At 46.2% G+C, this 22,463-nt stretch overlaps 1 protein-coding gene across 1 annotated transcript; it reads right to left on the bottom strand.

The window, feature by feature from the left end:
- Positions 1-11,447: 11,447 nt before the first annotated feature.
- On the bottom strand, positions 11,448-13,914 carry C11H2orf74 (chromosome 11 C2orf74 homolog). The gene is made up of 4 exons (XM_052199741.1): positions 13,766-13,914; positions 13,296-13,397; positions 12,211-12,379; positions 11,448-11,621 (listed from the first exon to the last, which is right to left on the bottom strand). Exons 1-4 carry the CDS (start codon positions 13,912-13,914, stop codon positions 11,448-11,450), a joined length of 594 nt encoding a protein of 197 aa, XP_052055701.1.
- Between the last annotated feature and the right edge of the window lie 8,549 nt (positions 13,915-22,463).

Raw genomic sequence — 22,463 nt, forward strand, 5'->3', positions numbered from 1 at the left:
TAATAATACTTGAGACATTTAAGAAATGTTAGATTGTCCAGAGTTAATTGAAGCTTTCTTTAATTTTCAAGAAATGATAAAACAATGTAAAAAAGAAAAGCCTTGCCTAGCAGTGAGCCTGAAGATGGCAAGTCAAAGGGAAGAGGTACAGCACAGATGTAAGAGACACTACACAGAGGGAAGCCATGCTTCCAGACATGTACAGTCACGCAAGGCCCGCCGGATGCTGTTGGAGGCAGAGGGGTGTACCCTCAAATTATAATTGTTTTGGGTAAACAGACTGAATTTGTGTCCTTCGCCTCCAAAACATGGGCTTGATAATTGTCCTTTTAGATTCTTTTATGTTTTGTTTATTATTGTGAGTTTGTCCACACTCATCCACAGTCCACAGCTCATGTGTGGAGGTCATAGGGCAAGTTCCGGAGTCAGTTCTCTGCTCCCATCACGTGGACCCCAGGGATCGGATGGCCTATATGGGCATCGTGTATGTAGTCTGGATCTTGTGTGAAAAATAACTACATTCTAATGAAAAAGCAAGTTTGAACTGTGAAGGGGAAGTCAGCTGCTGCAGACTCGGGTGTTGTTTCGCTGAGGCAGGGCAGGGCTTCTGAGAGGACATGACACTTGGAGAGAGTCTGAGCAGGACTCACGGGCAGAGGCTGGGAGACTGCACAGCTAGCCATGTCGCTTCTTTGCTCTTGAGTCTTCACTGATCCTCACGTCACTGCTTGCTCCTGTTGACCTCTGCTGATTTTCGGTGGAGGCCTGGAGGCCTCTGCTGGATCATGTCACTGCTGCTGACTCGTGTTTGGTATTGAAAGAGTTAACTCAAGACCTTTAAAAGGGTCAGGGGCTGGGTTGCATTCCTCAGACCACAAGGGTGAGAGGGAGACTGACCTAGGGGTGGGGATGCATTCCGAAGGACTGACCGGACAGACCATTGGCCACCAAGCCATCACCTAACAACCAATTAGTTTTTATGTAACACTGCTCTGCCAATCACATTGTGCTTAATGGTGACTGAGGAGGATAGAACAGCCCAGGCAGCACAGACATGGGGTCGCTCACTCTTATATGCAGAATGACCCAGCATGCTAGGGTTTTTTTTTGTTTGTTTGTTTGGTTTTTTTTTTGTTTTGTTTTGTTTTTTTTTGGTTTGTTTGGTTTTTTGGTTTTTTCGAGACAGGGTTTCTCTGTGTAGCCCTGGCTGTCCTGGAACTCACTCTGTAGACCAGGCTGGCCTCGAACTCAGAAATCCACCTGCCTCTGCCTACCAGGTGCTGGGATTACAGGCGTGCGCCACCACTGCTCGGCGCTAGTTTTTTTTTTTTTTAATAAAAATTCCTTGTGCATTTTGCACCAATTTCCGCCTCCACATGGCCCACTCAAGGGGGTCCAGTAAGATAAAACTGATAAGTCTTACAGTATCCTGGCACTACTGAACTGGACTGCTGGTATCCTGACTACAAAGATTAGAATGCCCCCACCCTAAAAAAATACTTCTAAACAGGTCCACATCCCCTTGATTTATTTACCATCTTTTCTTCTCTACCTTTGGACAGAAGAGGGGTCGAAGCATTTGAGAACCCTTATTAAAGTAGGTTTTGAAAAATAAAAATTTATTTTTTAGAAAAAGAATATGTTGTTTTGAAAGTAATAATGTGTATGTGCAACATGTATGTGTCTATGTATGCGTATGTGTGTGTTCTATGTGTGTGTAACTAAGCGTGCAGGGCCAAGGGCTGCCTGCCCGTATAAATGCAGAGAGCAGAGCAGACACCAGGCATCTTTCCCTTCGTGCTCCCTTTATAAACAGTATTTACTGGGGCTGGAAATACGCCCAGTGGTTAACTAGATGCTCTTCTGGAGGGCCTAGAATCCTGCATCCACAGGCAGCTCACAGCTGTCTCAGACTCCAGTCTCAGAGGATCCAAGACTCACTTCTCACTTCTTAGGACCAGACATGCATGGGCTGTATAGATATATAAGCAGACAAAACACACACATAAAACAATTTTTTAAAAAACCCTGTCATGAGTATAGAGTTGAGAAACCAGGCTTAGACTCCGTCCTTTCTTTCCAACATACGGGTCCCAGAGGCCAAGCTCAGGGCCCCAGCGGCAGGCACCTCACCCTCTGAGCCATTTCACCTCAGTCCCTCAAGCACCCACACCCCGGGAAACCAGACGAGTCCGCTTTTGTGTGCTTTTTTAATTTATCTGTATGTGCATTGATGTTTTGCCTGCATGTATGTTTGTGCAAGGGCGCTAGAGCCCCTGGAACTGGAGTTACAGACAGTTGTGAGCTGCCATGTGGGTGCTGGGAATTGAACTCTGGAAAAGCAGCCAGTGCTCTTAACCAGAGCCATCACTCCAGACAAGTCTGGTTTGTTTACTAAGCTATGCAAAACTGAAATGCAAGGCTCCGCTAGTGAACATCTAAGGTGGCTTGTATACTTGAAGCCACGTGGTTAGATGTTAGTGCCTGCTGGCATAGTTGAGCTTACAAATGCAATCATCTACGTTATCAGCCAGCTTCAGTCTTTATAATATTTGAGCTAAAGAAGTAGCCAGAAAAATTGCTTGTGGTATCAGAATGTGAGTCAACTGTATATTGTTTCCCTTTTTCTGTAAATAATGGCGAGTAACAAATACTTGTATGTTCCTTAGAATATAAATAGTTTTAAAATTACAGGTACATGCTTGTCGTCTCAGCACTGGGGAGGCTCAGGCATGGTAACTATAAGGTCTTGGCCAGCCTGGACTACAGGGTTGAAATTCTGCTTCAAAACATTTAAAACTAAAAGGGAGACCAGGCAATGGTGATAAACGCCTTTAATCCCAGCACTCTGGAGGCAGAGGCAGGCAGATCTCTGTGAGTTTGAGGCCAGCCTGGTCTACAGAGTGAGTTCCAGGACAGCCAGGGCTACACAGAGAAACCCTGTCTCCCCCCCCCCCCAAAAGTAAAAGAGAGCAGTTTCAGTGATTAAGAGCACTGTCTGGAGCTGGAGAGATGGCTCAGGGGTTAAGAGCACTGACTGCTCTTCCAAAGGTCCTGAGTTCAAATCCCAGCAACCACATGGTGGCTCACAACCATCCGTAACAAGATCTGACTCCCTCTCCTGGAGTGTCTGAAGACAGCTGCAGTATACTTACATATAATAAATAAATAAATCTTAAAAAAAAAAAAAAAGAGCACTGTCTGTTCTCCCTTAGGCTTCCAACACCCTCTCCTGGCCTCAGCAGGCACCAGGCACACATACACTGCGCAGACAGACAAGCAAACACCCACATACAACAAAACAAGATATATTTAAAGACAACATTGCTCCAGGTGACCAGCAGACACTCTCATGGAAATTTGGGACTGGCTACAATTCTATGTCATAGTTGTCTAAGCCTGGGAAGTCAACTGTCTGCAAACAACATCATTCACAATTACCCGACTGATGACTCACATCTGCACAGAGCTTGTTTGTTTGAGGATATGTTCTTTCTTCTATCCATGTGCTGCAGAGTTCCACTGCACAGTGAGTAACAGGAAAATTGTTAGTATGATCAGATGAATATTCTTCAACATTTGTGCATTGCAACCTTTTAATAAACTATCGAGTCTCTCTGGACTCTGGAGCTGAAACTCACTGGTCTGGCTTTGCATGCAGCAAGTGTCTTTATGATGCGAGCACCTCACTGACCCTCACTATTTTTTCTTCAGTTTATGTAGATGGCTGTTTTCCTATATGTTGGTGCAGTACATGCAAGCATGGTACCCTCAGGAGACATCAGATCTCCCTGCAACTGGAGTTAGAGGCGCTCGTGAGTTTCCATGTAGGTTCTGGGCATTGAATCTATGAAAGAGCATTCAGTGCTCTTAACCACTGTGCCATCTCGCCAGACCCATCACTTTTCTTTTCTTTTCTTTTCTTTTCTTTTTTTTTTGTTTGTTTTTTTGTTTTTTTTGGATTTGGTTTTTTTTGAGACAGGGTTTCTCTGTGTAGCCCTGGCTGTCCTGGAACTCACTCTGTAGACCAGGCTGGCCCCAAACTCAGATATCTGCCTGCCTCTGCCTTCCAGAGTGCTGGGATTACAGGCGTGCGCCACCACCGCCTGGCTCCCATCACTTTTCTTAATGACAGAAAAGAGTTAAAAGATCAGAGTGAGATCAGGTGGCTAAGGGAATTGTTGGTTTCACAGCTCTGAGCTCTGGACAAACTCTCAAAAGTGTCCGTTTCTTCTACTTAGAAGCCTCTGCCGAATCAGCAACACTTTGCTCAAACACTTTTTCCTCCTGGGGCTGGAAAGTTGGCTCTACAGTTAAGAACACTGGCTGCTCTTCCAGAGGACTGAGTTTTGATTCCCAGTATTCACATGGCAACCAACTCACAACCATCTGTAATTCCAGTCGTCTTCTGGTCTCAACAGAAAACAGGCACTTATATGTTATAGACATATATTCAAGCAAAACACTCATTCATAAAAGAAATAAAATTTAAAACATTTTCTTCTGGAAAACTTCCTCAGTTTCCCTTTTGCCTCTCAAAGACACCACCACTACCACCACCAGCAGCAGCAGGCAACAGCACAGGTACTTTAAACATTCTGGAATTGGGACTGGGAAAATGACTTGCTCTGCCAAAAAACTTGCTCTGCTCAGTCTGATCCTAGCACCTATGTAAAAAGCCATGCCTGTGATCTCTGTTCTGTGGGGCAGAGAGAGGTAGATCTCTTGGGGGCTCTATAGGCAGCCAGCTTGTGATAATCAATGAGCCCAGGGTTCCTGTTTCAAAAGACAAGGTGAAATAGCTGAGAAATGGCCTATGGCCTCCACCTCCACTTCCACCAAACCCTCTGGAATCAGAGGGAACACGGAAAGGACAGTGCCTTACACTCTCTGCTGACCTGCCCCAAAGCCAAACATTCCCAGAGATTTGTGTTTCTCTCAGTCGCTGGGGCTCTAGTGGGCAGCCTGACCCCTCTCTTTGCTTCTTGGTACTGGTGCCCTCTGTAGACCCTCCCCTGAGTGTGGGGTGACCCATGACTTGTTTCTAGTGAGAAGAACAGGCTGACTCACAGGAGCAGAATCTGAAGACTGCCATCTTCCTGCCCACAGCCTTCCTCCCCTAACCCTGGCAATGGAAGAAACAGTTTATACATTAATATTGTCTTATATTTACAGAATAAATTCCAGGCAGAGGGATTACTGGCTCAAAAGGTACATACATTTAAAACAAACAAACAAACAAAAAAAACCTAAGCCAGACACGGATGGTATATGGGTCTTTATGAGTCCAAGGCCAGCCTGGTCTACGTAGTGAATTCCAGGACAGCCAGGGCTACACAGAGAGACACTGTGTCAAGAAACTGCCTAATTATCCTCCAGAAACGTTGACAATCAATCCTGCTGTGCTGCGAAGGAGCCCTTAGCTCATCTATGTATTCCTTTATCAATATCACCCATTTCCCAGAATTTCACAGATAATAATCACACCTTGGTTTTAGATTGGTTTTAGATTGGGTTAGGGATTCAGAACAAGCATGCAAGCCTTCCTCCCTGCGTTTTCTCATGTGATGCGCTTGCTTTGGAGAGAGGGTCTTACCAGCCAAGACAGGCGTGGAGCTCTGGCTCCATAGTCTTTGCAGGGCTGTTTGCTGGGGTAGCGGGAATGAGAACAGCCCATAAGATCATGTATTTGAATGCTTAATCTCTAGGGAGTGGAACTCTTTTGATTAGATGTGGCTTTGTTGGAGGAAGTGGAGGCGGGCTCTGATGTTTTCAAAAGCCCAAGCCAACCGCCTTGATGGCGGACTAGACCTCTGAATCTGTAAGGAAGCCCAGTTAGATGGTTTCCTTTTGAGCTGCTGTGGTCATGGAGTCTCTTCACAGCAATAGAGCATCTAACACACGTGGGATTTACTTTGCGATGGTGGCTGTGCTGGCTGGTATGTGTGGACTTGACACAGGCTGGAGTCATGAGAAGGGGGAGCGTCTTATGAGAAAGTGCCCCTAGAAGACGGGGCTGTAGGGCGCTTTCTTAATCAGAGATCGATAGGGGAGGCCCAGCCCACTGTGGTTGGAGGCAGTCTTGGGCAGTCTTATGGAGCTCAGAGGCGGTCCCGGGTTCTACAAGAAAGCAGGCTGAGCAAGCTGTGGGCAGCAAGCGGGAAGCAGCACCCCTCCCCAGCCTCTGCATCAGCTCCTGACTCCAGGTTCCTGCCGTGCTTTGAGTTCTTATTCTGACTTCTGTTGATAATGACTATCAAGTGGAGGTGTAAACTGAATAAGCCCTTTCCCTGCCAACTTGATTTTTGATCATGCTGCTTCAACGTCGAAATGGTAACCCTAAGTAAGACAACTTACTTAGGAAGGACTTTGGAACTTTAGGCTAGAAAAGCCATTGAGTGTTGAGCGGGCAGTGACTGTTCTGTGGGAGCTTGGAAAATAAGATTGTTGAGAGCAGCGCTGAGGATGGGGACCTGGCTTGTGGCATTTCAGAGGGAAGTTTAAAGACGCTATCGGGGCCATTTGCTATTTTGAAATGAGATTGTATTATTCTGGTGAGCTGAAGAGTTAGCCATGATTAACAAGAGATGAGCATCGTTGAAGGGACCCCTTTGCATTACTGGGACATGGGATTCTGGTTAGTGGAGCTAAGACTTTAGCAGTGACTGAGGTGAGCATCGTTGAAGGGACCGCTTTGCATTACTAGGACATGGGATTCTGGTTAGTGGAGCTAAGGCTTTAACAGTGCCTGAGGTGAGCATCGCTGAGGAGGTGAAATCTCCTGGGAAGTGTTTGTTTTCTTGGGCTCAGCACACAGAACCTGGGATCCAGACATGGCCTGCGCTGGCAGCCAGACGTGGTAGTGTGAGAGTCACCCAGGTGGTTTTGAAGGTGTCTTGGAGGAGGCTGACACTGCGTGGCAGGGAAAGTCCCTGAAGCGAGCCCAGGAGAGGCTGTTAATGGAGTGCAGCCTGGCCAGCTGCAGCCCAGGACTCCAGCAGTTTTGGAGATGCCGGTGCCATGGGGTGACCGCCGAGAAGAGTGGCAGTGTGTGCCGAATAAACCTTTGCCCCTGTTTCTTTGGTCATGGTGTTTCTTCACAGCAATAGAAGCCCTAAGACTAAAGCCTAAACCCTAAACTAAGACACTGGGCATAAAGCCCGTCTACACGGCAGGAAGCAGTCTATCCATGAGCCACACCAGCTCCCGGGTACTCGGGGCCATTTTCTGTTCCTCCTTACCTTCGCACAATCTAAAACAGCTGACTCATCTTTTTCTTGCTCCTGTGGTTGAAATAGGGCTTTTGTTGTCATTACTGTTGGTCCTTTAAAAAAAAATAGAATCTCACTGTGTAGCCCTGACTGGCCTTGAACTCAGAGATCCGGCTGCCTCTGCCTCTGCCTTTGGAGTCCTAGGATTAAAGTTGTGTGCCACCCTTGCCCAGCTTACCTGAATTTTCCCAATCACTTAGGAACTAAAATAACCCTTTTGTTATAATGTTTCTGAAAAAGGATTTCTTCACATCCAGGAAACAGTAGGTGAGTAAACACAGTGGAAGCGGGTTTCCTTTTTGGAGAGGAGTCACACTGTGGGGGCCATTGCACTGGTCTGGAAGGACAGACAAGAGCACAAACCGGCATAAGGACAGCCACTGAAACAAGTGTGTCTTGGTGACACTCAATAGAATACATTGAAGATGACATCAAGGATCACACAGAGGATGCAGCAGTTGCCGATTCTCTGGCCTAGGTGGGTACCTGTTGTGTTTTGTTTGAGAATGTCCCCCCATAGATACAAATATTTGAATTCTTGATCTCGAGTTGGTAGAAGTGCTTGGGAAGGATTGGAACGTGTGTTTTCCTTGTTGGAGGACATTTGTCACTGTGGGTGGGTTTGAGATACGAAAAACCCACGCCATTCTCTCTGCCTCTTGGTTATGCTCTCAGCTACTGCTCCTGCGCCTTGTCTGTCTGCTGCCTTGCTCCCTACTTAAGGTCATGACCTTAAGCCACACACAAATGTTTCTTCGGTAAGTTGCCTTGGTGATGTGCAGGACAGTGGACCATCAGAGGGAGCCCAAAAGTCGAGCTAGAAATCCTGGAGGCCCCGAGGGAACAGTAGGAGCTTCGCCTGCCCCAGCACCAGGCCTCGGCCACCCATGGAGCCCCCTATAGACTCGTGGCCATCAGTCACATAGGGCAACGCCCCAAGTCCTTCCAGTTGAGGCATCCCTAACATCTCAGACCAGGACGACAGGACCAGAGGCGGGACCACTTCTCCGCGCTAATGAGTTTCACAGAGGCCGAGGGCGTGGTCAATAAACTTCCCTTCCCAAACAATTCTCCCTGCAAAAAGTATTTCATCTCAGACCCAACCTGAGAAGTGCCGCCCGGTTTTAAGTTTCCATTTTCTGCCGTGACAGTGCACTGCTCAGAACCCCGGGCTGGCTCTTTTCATCAAGATCTGCTATGAGGGAGCCAAGAAGGCCCTTGCCTGCAGAGCTGCAGCCTAATTCTCAGTAACAGGCCTCTCTCCGCTCCCAGCCACAGCCAAGCCTACGTCCAACAAGCTAATAACGATCTGCAGGACAAGCCAGAACGCCCCTCCCCCAGCCCTGGACTAGCTCCTGTCCCCAGCCCTCAGGCCCCAGACTCTGTCCTCTGCTCTTCTGTAACCTGGATGTCCAGAGCCTGAGAACCTCATGGCCCTGGCCTTGTCGCAGGCCTGGTGACCGAACCAGCGCTGGCCTTCCCTCCCCTGGAGCGGCATCTCAGCCTTCCCTTCCCTCCTGTGCAGCCCCTGGCTTCCAGAGTGGGGTAAGCACTGTCGGACACCGGCTCCCCCTCCCCAAGTCGCCATGGCCAGAGGAGATGAGGGCCAACAACCTTGAAGTCCTGGTGTTTTATCTCAGCAACAGAAAAGTAACAAAGACAACAGGGTTCGTTATAAAATTCCAACTAGCCGGGTGGGGGTGGCACACGCCTGTAATCCCAGGACTTGGGAGGCCGAGGCAGGATTTCTGAGTTCGAGGCCAACCTGGTCTACAAGAATCAGTTCCAGGACAGCCAGGGCTACACAGAGAAACCCTGTCTCGAAAAACCAAACCAAAATAAATAAATAAATAAAATTCCAGCTAGCCTGAGATGCAACCTCACTATGTAAACCAGGCTGCCCTCAAATTCTGAAATCTGTGTGGTTTATTCCTCCTGGGTGCTGTTCCGCACCCAGTGGAATGTCTTGTTGTTTAATATCTGTATTTTTATTTTGTTTGAGACGGTATCGCGTTACGTAGCTCAGGCTGGTCTCAGATTCACATTCCTTCTGCCCAGCACTGAGGCAGGCACCACACCACGCCCAGCCCTCATGTGGCATCTTTAGTTGCCCCTCTGGCCAACATTACAAGTTCAACAGAGCTAAAATCCACTTTAAAAATAAATCACTAATCTTTCCTCTAGGATTCCCATTTGGGAGTCTCTCACATCTCCAAACTCAGGAGCCACCACACCCCGGTCTCCTCCTGATCGCCTGCCAACGCTACATCTGTGCCCTTCTCCCCTGAAATGGCTCCAGAGAAATCTCCACATCCTAACCATTCCTGCGTCCTGGCCCGGCCATTACTGCCATCAACTGTTTGTTACTGTTCTACTTCAACATAAAGAAATACAAACCTGGGTAAAGACTAGGTAGGTAGAGTCTTCTTTTGACTCCAAAATAAAAACAAAACCAAATAAATGCAAACAGCATCACAGTACCAATAAAATTTAAATTAACTATAAATTGTTATATGCTCTTCCTGAGTGCACTGCTGTTGTTAGGGTCCTGAGGCCCGTGGACTTCTAGGCGCCTGTGTGCCCGGACCATGACACTCCTGACGGAATGATTACCAAGCCTTGACTAGTACAGGAAATATTGACTCCGACACACGTTTAAGTATTAATCTCCCACGTTCTCTTCTCAGTTTAGGATGAAGTAACTTTGGATCCATGAATGCAGAGGTGGAAACAGACACTGAAATTACAAACTTACACCGGAACACACAGCAATAGAGACATATGGGGGAGTCTGATTTTTTCCTTAAATGGTTAATATTCATAACAGCATCACAACAATTGTCCAAAGACAGAAGCAACAGAATTGTCCATCAGCAGATGGAGGGTGAGTTCAGCGTGGTGGACACACAAATGCAATGCCCCTCTGCTGGACAGGCATGAAGGTGGTGACACCCACGTCACCGCAAGGACACTGCCAAATGACACAAGCCAGCCTCGAAGGGAAGCACACATGAAGTAGTCAGACTCACAGGGACTGGGAGCTAACACTGGGGTTCAGGGTTCCAGTTCTATTGGATGGTTTCTGTGAATGGCTGGAAATGATGGCTGTATACCAATGTGAATGAATTTACTACCCCTGAGCAATCAGGTATATGTGTGTTTTACCGTAATAAGTCAAAATTGTAAGGTAAGTTTTAGGTAAAACACTAAAATGCTTCTTGAGAACACAGAGTCTGAGTATTTCGCACATCTCTCTCAGCCCAGACCAATGCAGCATGTTCCTCTACCTTGCTTCTAGCTCACTCGGGACACTAGCTGCCTGGCTGCTCAGGACATCCGAGTTGCCCGAGTTAGCAGTCAAGTCTCTAACAGGAGTCCTCAACTGTAACCAACAAGCTTTCCACACAGACAGGCGCCCCTGCCCCTCCCCCCAGCCCAACCCCGTCACATTTGTCTATGTTTCCTGCAATCCTCTGAAGGTAGCCATTCTGCCTGATGCTTGAATATTACACATTTGAACAGCACATTTATACCATTTATTAGAGATGAAGTCTTGTTGTATTGCCCACACTGATCTCACATAGATTCCAGTAATCTCCTGAAGTTGGCCTCCCAAGTAGCTGATACTACAGGTGTGTATCCCTGTTCCTGCCTTTTACAGTTATTTTAAATGACAGAAATCAAGAATGGTTTAATCCTAAAGCTTGCCAAATTTAGCAGTAGGTTTGTTGGTAGTAGTTTGATTTTTGAACCAATCTTATAAAGTAATAATCAGTACATGGGCGGTTCTGGACTATACGCAATGCACAGGGGACCCCAGGCATAGATTTCAGGGTTCCCATGATGGTAAATGCAGCGTGCTCATGAATGCCTCTGATCAAAGAATCCAAAGTATGGCCTTTCTAAAACCTGAACAAGCATGAGCCTCACTGCTGTGCTAGACAGTTTAAGGGTGTTTATTATAGTCAACTTACCACACTCAGATTTGTTTGTTAAAAAATATATTTGAGCTCAGAATTTTACGTACAGAATTTTGCACAGTTCTCTTCTTCCACAAAGGTAGACTACCGTCCGTATCTGCTCACTTCCGAGCCTCCTGCTGCCTGACACGACCCAGCACTCTCAGGCGGTCCGAGCTGGTCAAAGGTCAAACTTCTGGCACAGCTCTTCTGCGCTTCATTTCCTCTCCTTATGTTCTCGAGCATAGCTCCGAGGCGTAGGGTATTCGTTTCCAAGATCCACAACAATCACCTCCTTAGAAAACGTCACTCCTTTTAAAGGTCTTTTTTGGCTTTCCGAAACTGAAGGAGGTCTGTGGACATGTATGGGTATTTTCTCAGCAAGCTCACCCTGCAAAGAGAATGGGACAAATGACCACGCTGTGAAGAGCAAGGGGCCCGTGTGCTAAAGCACTGTTAATATGGACACTGAGAACAAGGAATAGAAAAAGGGGTTTCAGCGTGATAGCGCACCGTGCTTGGCCCCCTACACTGATGCTAACACTATTTGAGGCATGTAGCCAAGGCTCAGAGCAGTGTGTCCCAGTGTCCGGTCTTAGGCTGTGGGGGCCTAGCAGGCACGCACTCATGAAGGTTCTCAAGTGTGTGTGCAGATGTGGAAGGTTCCCAGGACTACGGTAGGACACAGTGCTTGTTTAGCAGCCATAGGAAGGCCGCAACTGTTTCAGTTTTCCATGGGACAGAAGTTCAGGACCTAGATAAGTGGCAAGGACTTTGACAGCTCTAAGATCCCAGGAGTCTGAGAGAAACTGTGAAGGGAAAATGTTAAGGCAAACAGGAGTGTGAGAATGAAAGCCAACAGTAGAAGCCTGCGGCTTGACCACGCCTCGTCTAACCATTATGATCTAATTACGCCCACACGGTGACTCTCCTCCCCAGTCAGACCTCTGCCGTAAGCAACCCCCGAGAGCGCGCGTCACCTCAGGGCTGGTGTCTCTAGCACTCGCAGGCTCATGTGTCTGTCTGTTTTTATACTCTTCGGCCTTGATGTTGTTTCCTAAGGATGTGTTCATCTCTTCCTTACTCTGCCTTTGCACAAGAATGCCAGGCCTCACTGGCATGTTCATGTTTACGAAGTGCAGTAGGACCCTGGAAAATCACCAAGAGTTTGAAAACAATCCATACATCTTAGACATTCCCACACATAAAAATGGCTAGGATATCTGCATCACTTCATGTTAGTATGTGTGTTTGTGTGCATGTATGTGTGTATGTGTGTAATTCTGTGTGTGTGAGACTGTGTATATAACTGTGTGTGTGTCTGTGTGTATAACTGTGTATGTAAAACTGTGTGTGACATTGTGTGTGTATGACTATATGTGTAACTCTCTATGTGTGGATATGTATATGTGTGTATGATTGTGTGTAACTGTCTCTGTGTGATTATGTGTATATGTCTAAGTGTGTATTGTGTGTGTGACTATGTGTGTGTGTAACTGTGTGTCTGGGTATGTCTGTGTGTGTCTGTGTGTGTGACTGTGTGTATGTATAACTGTCTGTATGTATGTGTACATGTGTGTCTGTGTGTGCGGTGTGTGGATATACAGTCTCTTATCTGACTGGGTGTGTAGAGCTCAGCGGTTAGCTGTTGCCCCTCTGGATGTCATTTCTTCACCTTGTTTTTTGTCAGGGGTGGGGGATGGGATCAGTCCGTGGACCTGAAGTGCACAGCTCCCTGGGCTGCGATCTGTCTTTGCCCCAAGCTGGGGTCGAGTTGGGGTAAAGTTGGGGTTACAGATGTTACTTTATACTTGCTTTTTCTGTGGGTGCTGGGAGCCAAATGGGGTGTTACACCTCAGCAAGCCCTCTTCTCATCCCTAGACTTATCTGTCTTTGTTGTTGTTGTTGTTGTTTTGTTTTTTCAAGACAGGGTTTCTCTGTGTAGCCCTGGCTGACCTGGAACTCACTCTGTAGACCAGGCTGGCCTCGAACTTAGAAATCAGCCTACCTCTGCCCCCCAAGTGCTGGGACTAAAGGCGTACGCCACCACTGCCCGGCGACTTACCTGTCTTGATCTTCGGGTTTGTCCATCTCTGCGTTAGCAGCTAAGCAGTCTTCACCTGTACAGAGGCGCTTCACTGGTTCTTCATCGTTGTAACCTCTATAACTAAAATAACAAGCAAAGCTTCAAAAAAGAAGCCTCCAAGGCATGGCTCAGGGCATTCACGCTTAGACAGGAAACTGGCACTTTCAAAACTCCAAAGTGGGATCCTTACATTACTTATTCTATTTCCATTGGGGTTTTGAGACAGGGTCTCCCATAGCCTAGGCTGACCTCCAGGTCTCTGTGTAATAAAGAATGACCTTGAATTACAAATCCTCCAGCCTCTCCCTCCAGAATTCTAGGATTACAGGTGTGTGCCACTAGCTATCTAAAATTATCCTAGATTATTTCTATATAGATTATTTCTATTATCCTAGATTACTTCTTGCTATGCGCCTTGAGATCTACTGATTATTAACACGGGCTTGTACCATTTATATAGAAAGATTGCCAGTAAGAGGAAGATGCAGCTGAAGCACACGAGCAGGATGATGAAGAACGTGACCGCCGTGGTCTCGAAGGCCATGCTGCTCGATGTTAAAGCCTCCTCCATTTTCTCAGCCTCGTTTTGTGCAAACATCTTTGTTCAGCTTGAATGCGGATTTCTTGTTCGTTATCTTTTCTAGAAACAGAAGGACAAAAGGCTGTTTTCGGTGTTGTTCTCCCTCTGAGGAGCTTCAGGGAGGCGTCTCAGCTTGCATCGGTGGGAGTGACTCACACTGCCTAATTTCTCTTCATAAAGGCGGTAAGAGGCTGTGGTGGCCGGAGGGGAGACTGCACTTGGACCCACTGCTCACTCAGCTGACCCCCCTCATCCCAAAATTGCCAAAACCCAAAGGAGCGAGGGTTTGGAGCAGGTGGAGGAGACAGACCTAAGTCCCGATTCTTCTCTCAGTGACCTCACAGAACCATGGAACTGTTGAGATCCTGCCCATGGCCTCAGGGGCAGGGACTGGGGGCTGTGGACTCCTGCCATTCTCTGAGGTGTGAGGTGGAAGGCATTTGGTGCTGTCTTAGCCAGTTTTTAGACAAGGATTTTCCAGATTGTAGCTTTCTTTTCCTGACTCAAACCTCACCAAGCATTCTTTTCACAGGCAAGATTAACTGACCCGCTATCTCACGGAACCCACCTCGATCACCTGGAACAGGGTATCTAAGGATTTCTCTCCAGGAGGAATGGCCTGCACTCCTTATCTCATCTCACAGTGCTGGCTTCCTAGAGTCACTACCAGGTGCTGTGAAGGACACAGCTCAGGGAAGCAGGAGTAGAACGAGATGACAAGTCAGAAGATGAAGGCAGGCCTGACCTAACCAGGTAGGTAGAGAGTAAACCCACGGCAGAAGGGGCAGAGCTGCAGTTTTCTAGAAGAGAGCAATTTAAGGAAGGATGTAACAATACCGGGCGTGGTTAACAGGCCTGCTATTGGGGTGATGCGGGCTCAGGCCGGAGGATTATGTTTAAAACATCACTTATTAAAACCCCCTGCTTCAAAACAAACCACAGGGCAGCTTCTGCCGACTCGAACGAGTCCAAGGTGAGGCTGGTCAGGGCGCCTGGTTCACTGCGTTGTTACTTCAGAGGACCACAGATGGATACTTTGTAACGAACAGAAATGTATTGCTCAGCCTGAGATGCAAGCCTGAGATGAAGGAGTCTGCAGGTTTGGGGGGGTGGGGGACTCCTTTCTGCCAGTCATTGCCTTGCAAGATCCTAAGGAGGGAGTGCTCCACACTGTGTGCTCCACAACTCTCCTCCACAGGCCTTGCCTGTCCACAGGGCTCTGCCAAATAACACCCAAAGGCCCCAGCCCTGCTGCTCTGGGACAGAGCGTCAAAAGTGAATTTTGGGGAGATACCTTCGTGTCACAGAAGAGGTCTCTGGCTGGACCAGAGCAGCAGCGTCTCATCCAGAAAGGCGAGACTCCAACCTTTCCAACTGTGGAGGGGGAGATGGGGCTGGAGGTCAGGTTTGTCCAGCCTGAGGACATTGGTGCCTAGCACCTAGCAGAGTTAGGACAACTCCTGGAGGCTCCTAGATGAGGGTGCCCAGTTTTTGCCACACTCCCTGATCCTGGGGCCATGGGGCTGGCAATCTGTTCCTGTCAAGGCTACTTCTGCGAGATAGAAATGATTATCTACTAATGGCTGTGCAAGTCGATACATATGCAAACCCATATACCCTGTCCTCTCTGTGGACACTGTCTCAGTGTAAAGGGGAATGGGACATTTCCAGGCCTTAATCTTAAGCTCTTCCCAGTGGTGGAGGAGAGATTCAGACTCCTGACTTCCTGTGGATGAAGATGTAGACCTCTCAGATCCTCCCAGGCCATGTCTGCCTGGACTGAACCTCTGAACCTGTGAGCCAGCCCCAGTTAAATGTTGTCCTTTATAAGAGTTGCCTTGGTCATGGTGTCTGTTCACAGCAGTAAAATCCTAAGACAGGAATTCTAGGCTCTTGCCCATCAAAGCTGAACCTGTAACCTGGCCATAGACTATATGACTATCCTCAGAGGTGTGTGTGTGTGTGTGTGTGTGTGCAGGTTTCCCTATGGAGGCCAGAGGAGTTGAGTGTCCTGGATTTGGAGTTAAGATGGCTATGGGCTATTTGATATTGGTGCCAAGAATTAAATTCTAGTTTTCTGTGCTCAGTAAGAGCACAGTAAGAGCAACAGGTGCTCTTAACTGCCAAGTGAATCTCTCCAGCAGCTATTTATTTTATGTGTGTCTGAGTGTTTGCCTGCACCATGTGCATGCAGTACCCACAGAGGCCAGAAGAGGGCATCAGGTTCCCTGAAACGAGTGTTACAGACAGTTGTGAGATGCCTGATGGAGTTCTAGGAATCCTGATTCCTCTGGAAGAGCAAGAGCTCTTAACTGCTGAGCCGCCTCTCCAGCCCTATAGAGCTACAGTTAGTATAAACACAAAAGGTGGGTTAATTAAACCAAAAATTAGTTTTCTAGTGTCAGCTGCAAGACCCCCCTTTTTTTAGTGTATTTAATCTGATTTAATCCTAGCACTCTTAACATTTAAACTCACATTTGTTTTTATCATAACATTATTCATGCTCAAAGTTTTTCAGATCCAGTTTATTGGGACCTGGGGCAGTTAACAATATGGCTGTTTCTAGATGAACAGAGGTGTATGTCAGAAGTGTCCCTCACTGGGCCACTGGATGGGATGCTGAGAGGTGGTATAGATTCTCCAGAGCAGGACCTTCAGGTGATCTAGAAGCCCTGAGCAGAAAGGTCAAAGGTTGGTATCCCTTAGTAAGCATCATTTGAAGTTATGAGCAAGGACCAAAGATATAAAACAAAATTAAAATAGTAGTACTCAGTATAGGGTGTCATGTCTTACAGTTGGATGGGCTAGTGTCTCATTGTTCATTAATTTGTTAAATTTTGCTAGAAACAAATCTAATCAACAGGTCATTTGACGTCTTTAATTTTATGTGTATGGGGCTCTGCCTGCATGTATGTCTCTACACCATGGACAAGTATCTTGTGCTCACGGAGGGTCTGCTGCAACGGGATGGCTGTGAGCCTCCAGGGTGGGTGCTGGGACTCGAGCCCTAACTGATTGTCCAGCTCACTACTTAGCAGCTGAAGGAATGTTGTCAAAGTGGTTTATTTGAGGCTGTGAACACAGTTCTTCATACTTCCCTAAATGTTCACACAGGCATTCCAACAGGACACAATCTATGCACTCCTCTGAGTTACTCCTTGTCCTAATGTCTGGAATTGTGTCATGTTTATGGTTTTGTTTCAAGTTAGAGATTTATTTTCTTCTTTGACAACATGTGGTTTTGAAAGTTAATCTTGGTCTCTGCTAAAAAAGAAATCCCTTTTTCTTTCTCTTTTAAAACCAATCAACCGGCTTGTAGTGAGCCCTACAGTGGAAGCGTATTTTTTGCATATGTGAACACAGTTGTTCATACTTTCCAGTTGTCACAGATCCATTTGGCATAAGAATGAATTTACCCTATACATGTAATACTGTATTACACTACTGAAGGAAGACTCTATAAGAAATGATCCAGCAATAACAGCTGGTCTTATTTAATGTATAAAGGACAAAATGTTCCTGTCACTTCATAGTGGCAGTTGTGTTAAAAGATCTGATGAAAAAAAAAGCAAATGAGTTTTATGATAGGAGACAGAGCTTTGCAAATTATCTTCAATGCCATTTATAGGCCAATTTACAATAAACTGAAAGATCTTTCCTTACCTGTCTCACAATTTGACTGGGACACTTAATTAGTATCTGCATTGGCCACCAGTCATCATCAGCCATGTGGTCTAAAAACCACTGTAAGAAAACAGAACATGATTTAATATTCAAACAATACTTGTTAAGTTAAATGAAACAAGCCACAGATGAGGATATTTACTTGATATTTCTATATTTCTATCACACAGGCAGGCCACAGAGCTTTTTTTTTTTTTTTTTTTTTTTGAGACAGGGTTTCTCTGTGTAGCCCTGGCTGTCCTGACCTCACTCTATAGACCAGGCTGGCCTCAAACTCAGAAATCCGCCTGCCTCTGCCTCCCAGAGTGCTGGGATTACAGGTGTGCGCCACCACCGCCCAGCTACAGTGCTTTTAATTAAAAAAAAAAATGTTGTCATAACCTGCTCTGTGAGAATGATTTCAACAATTGGTGGTCATGAATTTACTTATCTGCCTCTGACCTTTGGTGACCCTTTTAAGGAGATAATGTAATTATATTTTACCTGCTTCTTATTTTAAGTGTTTTCTGGAAAGTTGTGTTCAATCCTGGACAAGTGGCTCTACTTAGTAATTCCCTAGAATTTAAGAGTTGACTAAAGCTGGTAGAATTTTGTTTTGGCTTATACCTTCCTGTTAAGTGGTTACTGCCCCATAGATGGCCTTTTGTTGTTTATTTTAAAATCAGCTGAGATTCCATAGGTGCTTCTGTCAAAGACTTTAGAGAAACATTTGACAATATATATTGTCAAATATGTATATATACATATACAAATATGTATATTTGGTTTTTTGAGACAGGGTTTCTCTGTATAGCCCTGGTTGTCCTGGAACTCATTCTATTGACCAGGCTGGCCTCGAACTCAGAAATCCGCCTGCCTCTGCCTCCCAAGTGCTGGGATTTGAGGAATGCGCCACCACTGCCTGGCTCGTTTGACAATATTTAACCTCCGTTCATAATTAAATTACTCAACAAAATAGAAACAAAATTACTTTTAATATACCAAAGGCCATACATTGTCTTATGTATGAGTACTGTGTTAAAGTATTTTTATTCTTCTATTATTTTGTGTGTGTGAGTGTTTAACTTGAAGGTCTGTGCAACATGTGCATGCAGGATACTTGGTGTTAGGTGATGAGGTAGGTGGCCAATGTTCAGTCCTTCAGAATGCATCCCCACCCTTAGGTAGGTCTCCCCATCCCCTTTGTGGTCTGAGGAATGCAACTCAGCCTCTGACCTTTTAAAACTTCCTGAGTTAACTCTTTCATTCCCTCCTTTCCTTTTTGCATGCTTCAATCCTGAAGCAATTGCTGGTACTGAGAGCTCATATTTCTGATCTTTTGTATCTAGTTCTTTGTATCTCTGCTTTAAGATCATTAGCTGTACTGTACCTAAGTGTTTCATAACAATAGCAACTAAGCAGTTCAAAATGTAGGGGCCAAAAGGCAACTATAGCTGGAGAAAGAACACTTAGGGTTCTGAAAGACTCCCAAATCCCGGGAGACCCTCACTCAAGTCTCAATAAGGTGAAGCCCCCAAAATTCACGAGAGACCATCCTTGATGCAAACATATAAGGTTTATTTATCCAGTGCACTGGGGCCGAGCTCGTGTCCCATGCAGGGACAGAGGAGTTCGGTCCCCACACAGCTGCAGTCGGGGCGGGGAGGGGGGGCATTAAAGAAGAAAACTACAAAGAAATGGGGAGGTTCCAGCTGTGATCTATGTCATAAGGTCTAAAAATCTCGGGTTGGAGTCTCTCATTTCCCATTCCTTCTAGTGAGTAGGTCTAATCATAGAACTAGAGAATTAAATTTTGGGTTCTACATATCGTACATTGTCTTTTTCTGACTTTTGATACTGCTGGCACAACATAAGAATCTGTACGGCATTAATTCTTTGTCTAACAAAAGCAATTAGCTTATTAATTATGCAAGGACTTAGTTAGTGGAAAGAGCAAAATTAGTAAGGGACCTGTCAGGGCCAAAAGCAAAGTTGTCATCCATGGTGATTTGCTGAACCAACCCTCGTACCAGTTTTGAGTGGCCTCTCTGTCCTGTTGATGTTTTTCTGGTCTCTCTCTGAGTTTGCTCATGGAGTCCCTAATGGCTCCTGAGTGATCTACATAGAAGCAACATTCTTCTTTTACAGCTGCACATAAGCCCCCTTCTCTAAGAAACAGTAAGTCTAATCCTCTCCTGTTCTGCAGCACCACCTCAGACCATGAAGTGAGGGACTCTTCCAGTTGACTGAGAGATTTTTCTAAAGCTCTTAGATCTTGGTTCATGGCCATTTGAAGAGTATTTAGTCCACGCTGAAGGTCTGAAGGCCCCTTGATAAGGGCAGTAGTTCTGGTCCCTATTCTTGCCACTAATCCTAGTCCTAGCATAACTGCTAAAGTAAGAGAGACTGGTTCCCTTTTCTCGCATCGATGCTTGCCCTCAAGGCTTCTATAACCGCTTCTTCTGGATGGTAATAGATTCTGGGAACTAATTTAATCATAACACAGAAATCTTTGCTTTGATTAAAGATAGTAGTAGACACACAGGGAGTGAGGCCAGTGCTGTGTACCCACCAACTATTATTATTAGGAAGCAGATATTGGTTGGATCCGGTGGTGTTAACAGCCAGAGTATTATTGCCAAGATGCTGGTGGGTTGAGGGCACATGGCCTATACATGACCCTGTCCCTGATACCTCAGTCAGGTTTAGTTTACTTTGGGACCCCCAGGGACAATGGCTGGGGTCTGTGGTAACACTGATGGGACCAGTGACTGCAGTCCCTTCATAATAAGGAGGACCTGCTGCCAGACAGAGCCAGCAGGATGTAGTTGCACTGGGGTTTGTAGCATTTAGAACTTGGAATGCCCCCTGAATTAGGTATAGTAACCTGTCTCTAGTAGTGGGGGGCAGAGTGACTAGAGTTGAGGCAGGAGCGTTAGTGGGAGCCTTGGTTACGACGGGGAAGGGGGGGGCTTTAGAATGATTTCTTTGTCTAGCAGCTTAGGGGGTCCCTGTTCTGCAAGCACTTTGTCAGGCCCTATGGGAACTGTTGGAGGGCTTTCAATCTTCAGTCTAATCTGAAATGTGAACCCGTTGACCCACCCTGACATATAGAACCTAAGACCCCAGGTTCACCCCTTTGGCCAAGCAGTAAACCGTTTCCCTGGGTCTGTAAAGGCGATATTAAGGGAGTCATTTTTGGGGGGAGACAGTGATCAAGTCCCATGAGGATGGGGGATGCCAGGAGGCATCTCCTGTAGTCTCGCATCCCCATTGTCCACAGAATTGTCCCAGATCCCCGCATCTGTGGGCTTCTGGTCTAGACCTGCCATCTCTGGGGCTACATAAATGCCAGGAGCCATCCTCACTTAGATCTCAAAGCCAAGAACTCTTCATACCAGGAGCCATCCCCACCTGGATCTCAATGCCAGGAGACCTCGATACCAGGAGTCATTCTCACTTAGATCTCCATGCCAGGAACCATTCCTATGTAAATCTCAAAACCCCCTCCTTTTGAAGCTCATCTGTGGATAGGTTACTATAGCAACCCCTTTCCACTTCACCTCCTCATGACCCCCTTTTATCATGCCAAAATTCCAGCAGCAATAACTAGCTTTACCCAGAAGTTATGAGAAACTGTTTCTTAGAAATGATGTCAACTCCTTGAGCTTGTTCCCCATTCACCCCTCCCAAACCTTGTAAGGTTCCCTTTATATTGACTTGTGTAAAATAAAAATTTGACAGCTTGATCAGAATCAGCCTTGCTGTCCGTCGTCTCGTGTCTCGTGTCTCTTGTCTATTGCCTTCCTCTTAGGTAGTTCCAGGAACCCTGTTGACTGTCCTGTGGGTCGGGACACTCTGGCGCCCAACAGTGAGGGACGTGTGGAGTGATTAAGAAGGAGGTCATAGGAAAGAAGGAAGAGCTCTTTGCATACAGCTCCGGGAGTGGATTAGGTCAAGGCATGGTTGACCCACCGGGGCTTGGCCGGGGGAAAATCTCCATGGCAACAATGTCTCCTTGGAAGGTGAGACCCCGTGGGACAAGAATTTATTCAGCTTGTTTTAAGGCTCAAGACACAAGGGGCAGGGTTAAGAAGAGGAGATCTTAGGTACTTCTTTGAGAAGTACTTAGGGTCTTAAGTATTATATCAGACAAATTGTCTTGGTTCCCAGAGGAAGGAACCATAGATAAGAAAACATGGGCTAGAGTAAGTAATTGTTTTAGATTACGATGCAACTTTTGGTCCTGGGGAAAAAGTTACGGTTACTGACTTTAACTACTGGTCTCTGATTAATGACATTATTCAGAATTCCTCCTGTTTCCAGGATCTACTTCTCTGAAAAAGCTCTCGTCCGGACACGGTCTCTGTGCTCTCCTATCCCTCCCACCTCTGATAGATATGGAGGAGGGACATTTAAAACGGTCTCTGTCTGTGTCTGCTCTTTTCCCTAATTTCTCAAAAAGACCAAAGTCTATCCTTCTTTACAAACTCTGAAATCTAGTCATAATTCAGGTGCTGACACTCTATCTCCCAGGGAGGAAGCCAACTTGGAGAAGAAAGCTGCCAGCAGAAGAGCCGCTGAAAAAATTTCTTCTCTCCGCCAAATGATAGCTGCAGGGAGCAAGTAGCCCTCTTAAAGGAGCTATGAGACTTAGAGGGACAAATGGTCACTCTAATTTCAGGATTTATTTTAAAGACAAATAGCTAGAAAAAGCCAGAGCCAAAACAAGCCCCTTGACTTTAAAATTTTAGAAAAATTAACATCCACAGTCACAGCCTATGGGTGGACTGCTCCCTTCACTTTGGCACTTAGAGTCTTCCACCGAGGGCTGGCTTACACCTGAGGAATTTATCCAGCTTGCCCAAGCTGAGCTTTCTGGGGGAAACTTTGTTCTTTGGAAG

Source organism: Apodemus sylvaticus, chromosome 11 (genome assembly GCF_947179515.1).
Source record: "Apodemus sylvaticus chromosome 11, mApoSyl1.1, whole genome shotgun sequence".
NCBI lineage: Eukaryota > Metazoa > Chordata > Mammalia > Rodentia > Muridae > Apodemus > Apodemus sylvaticus.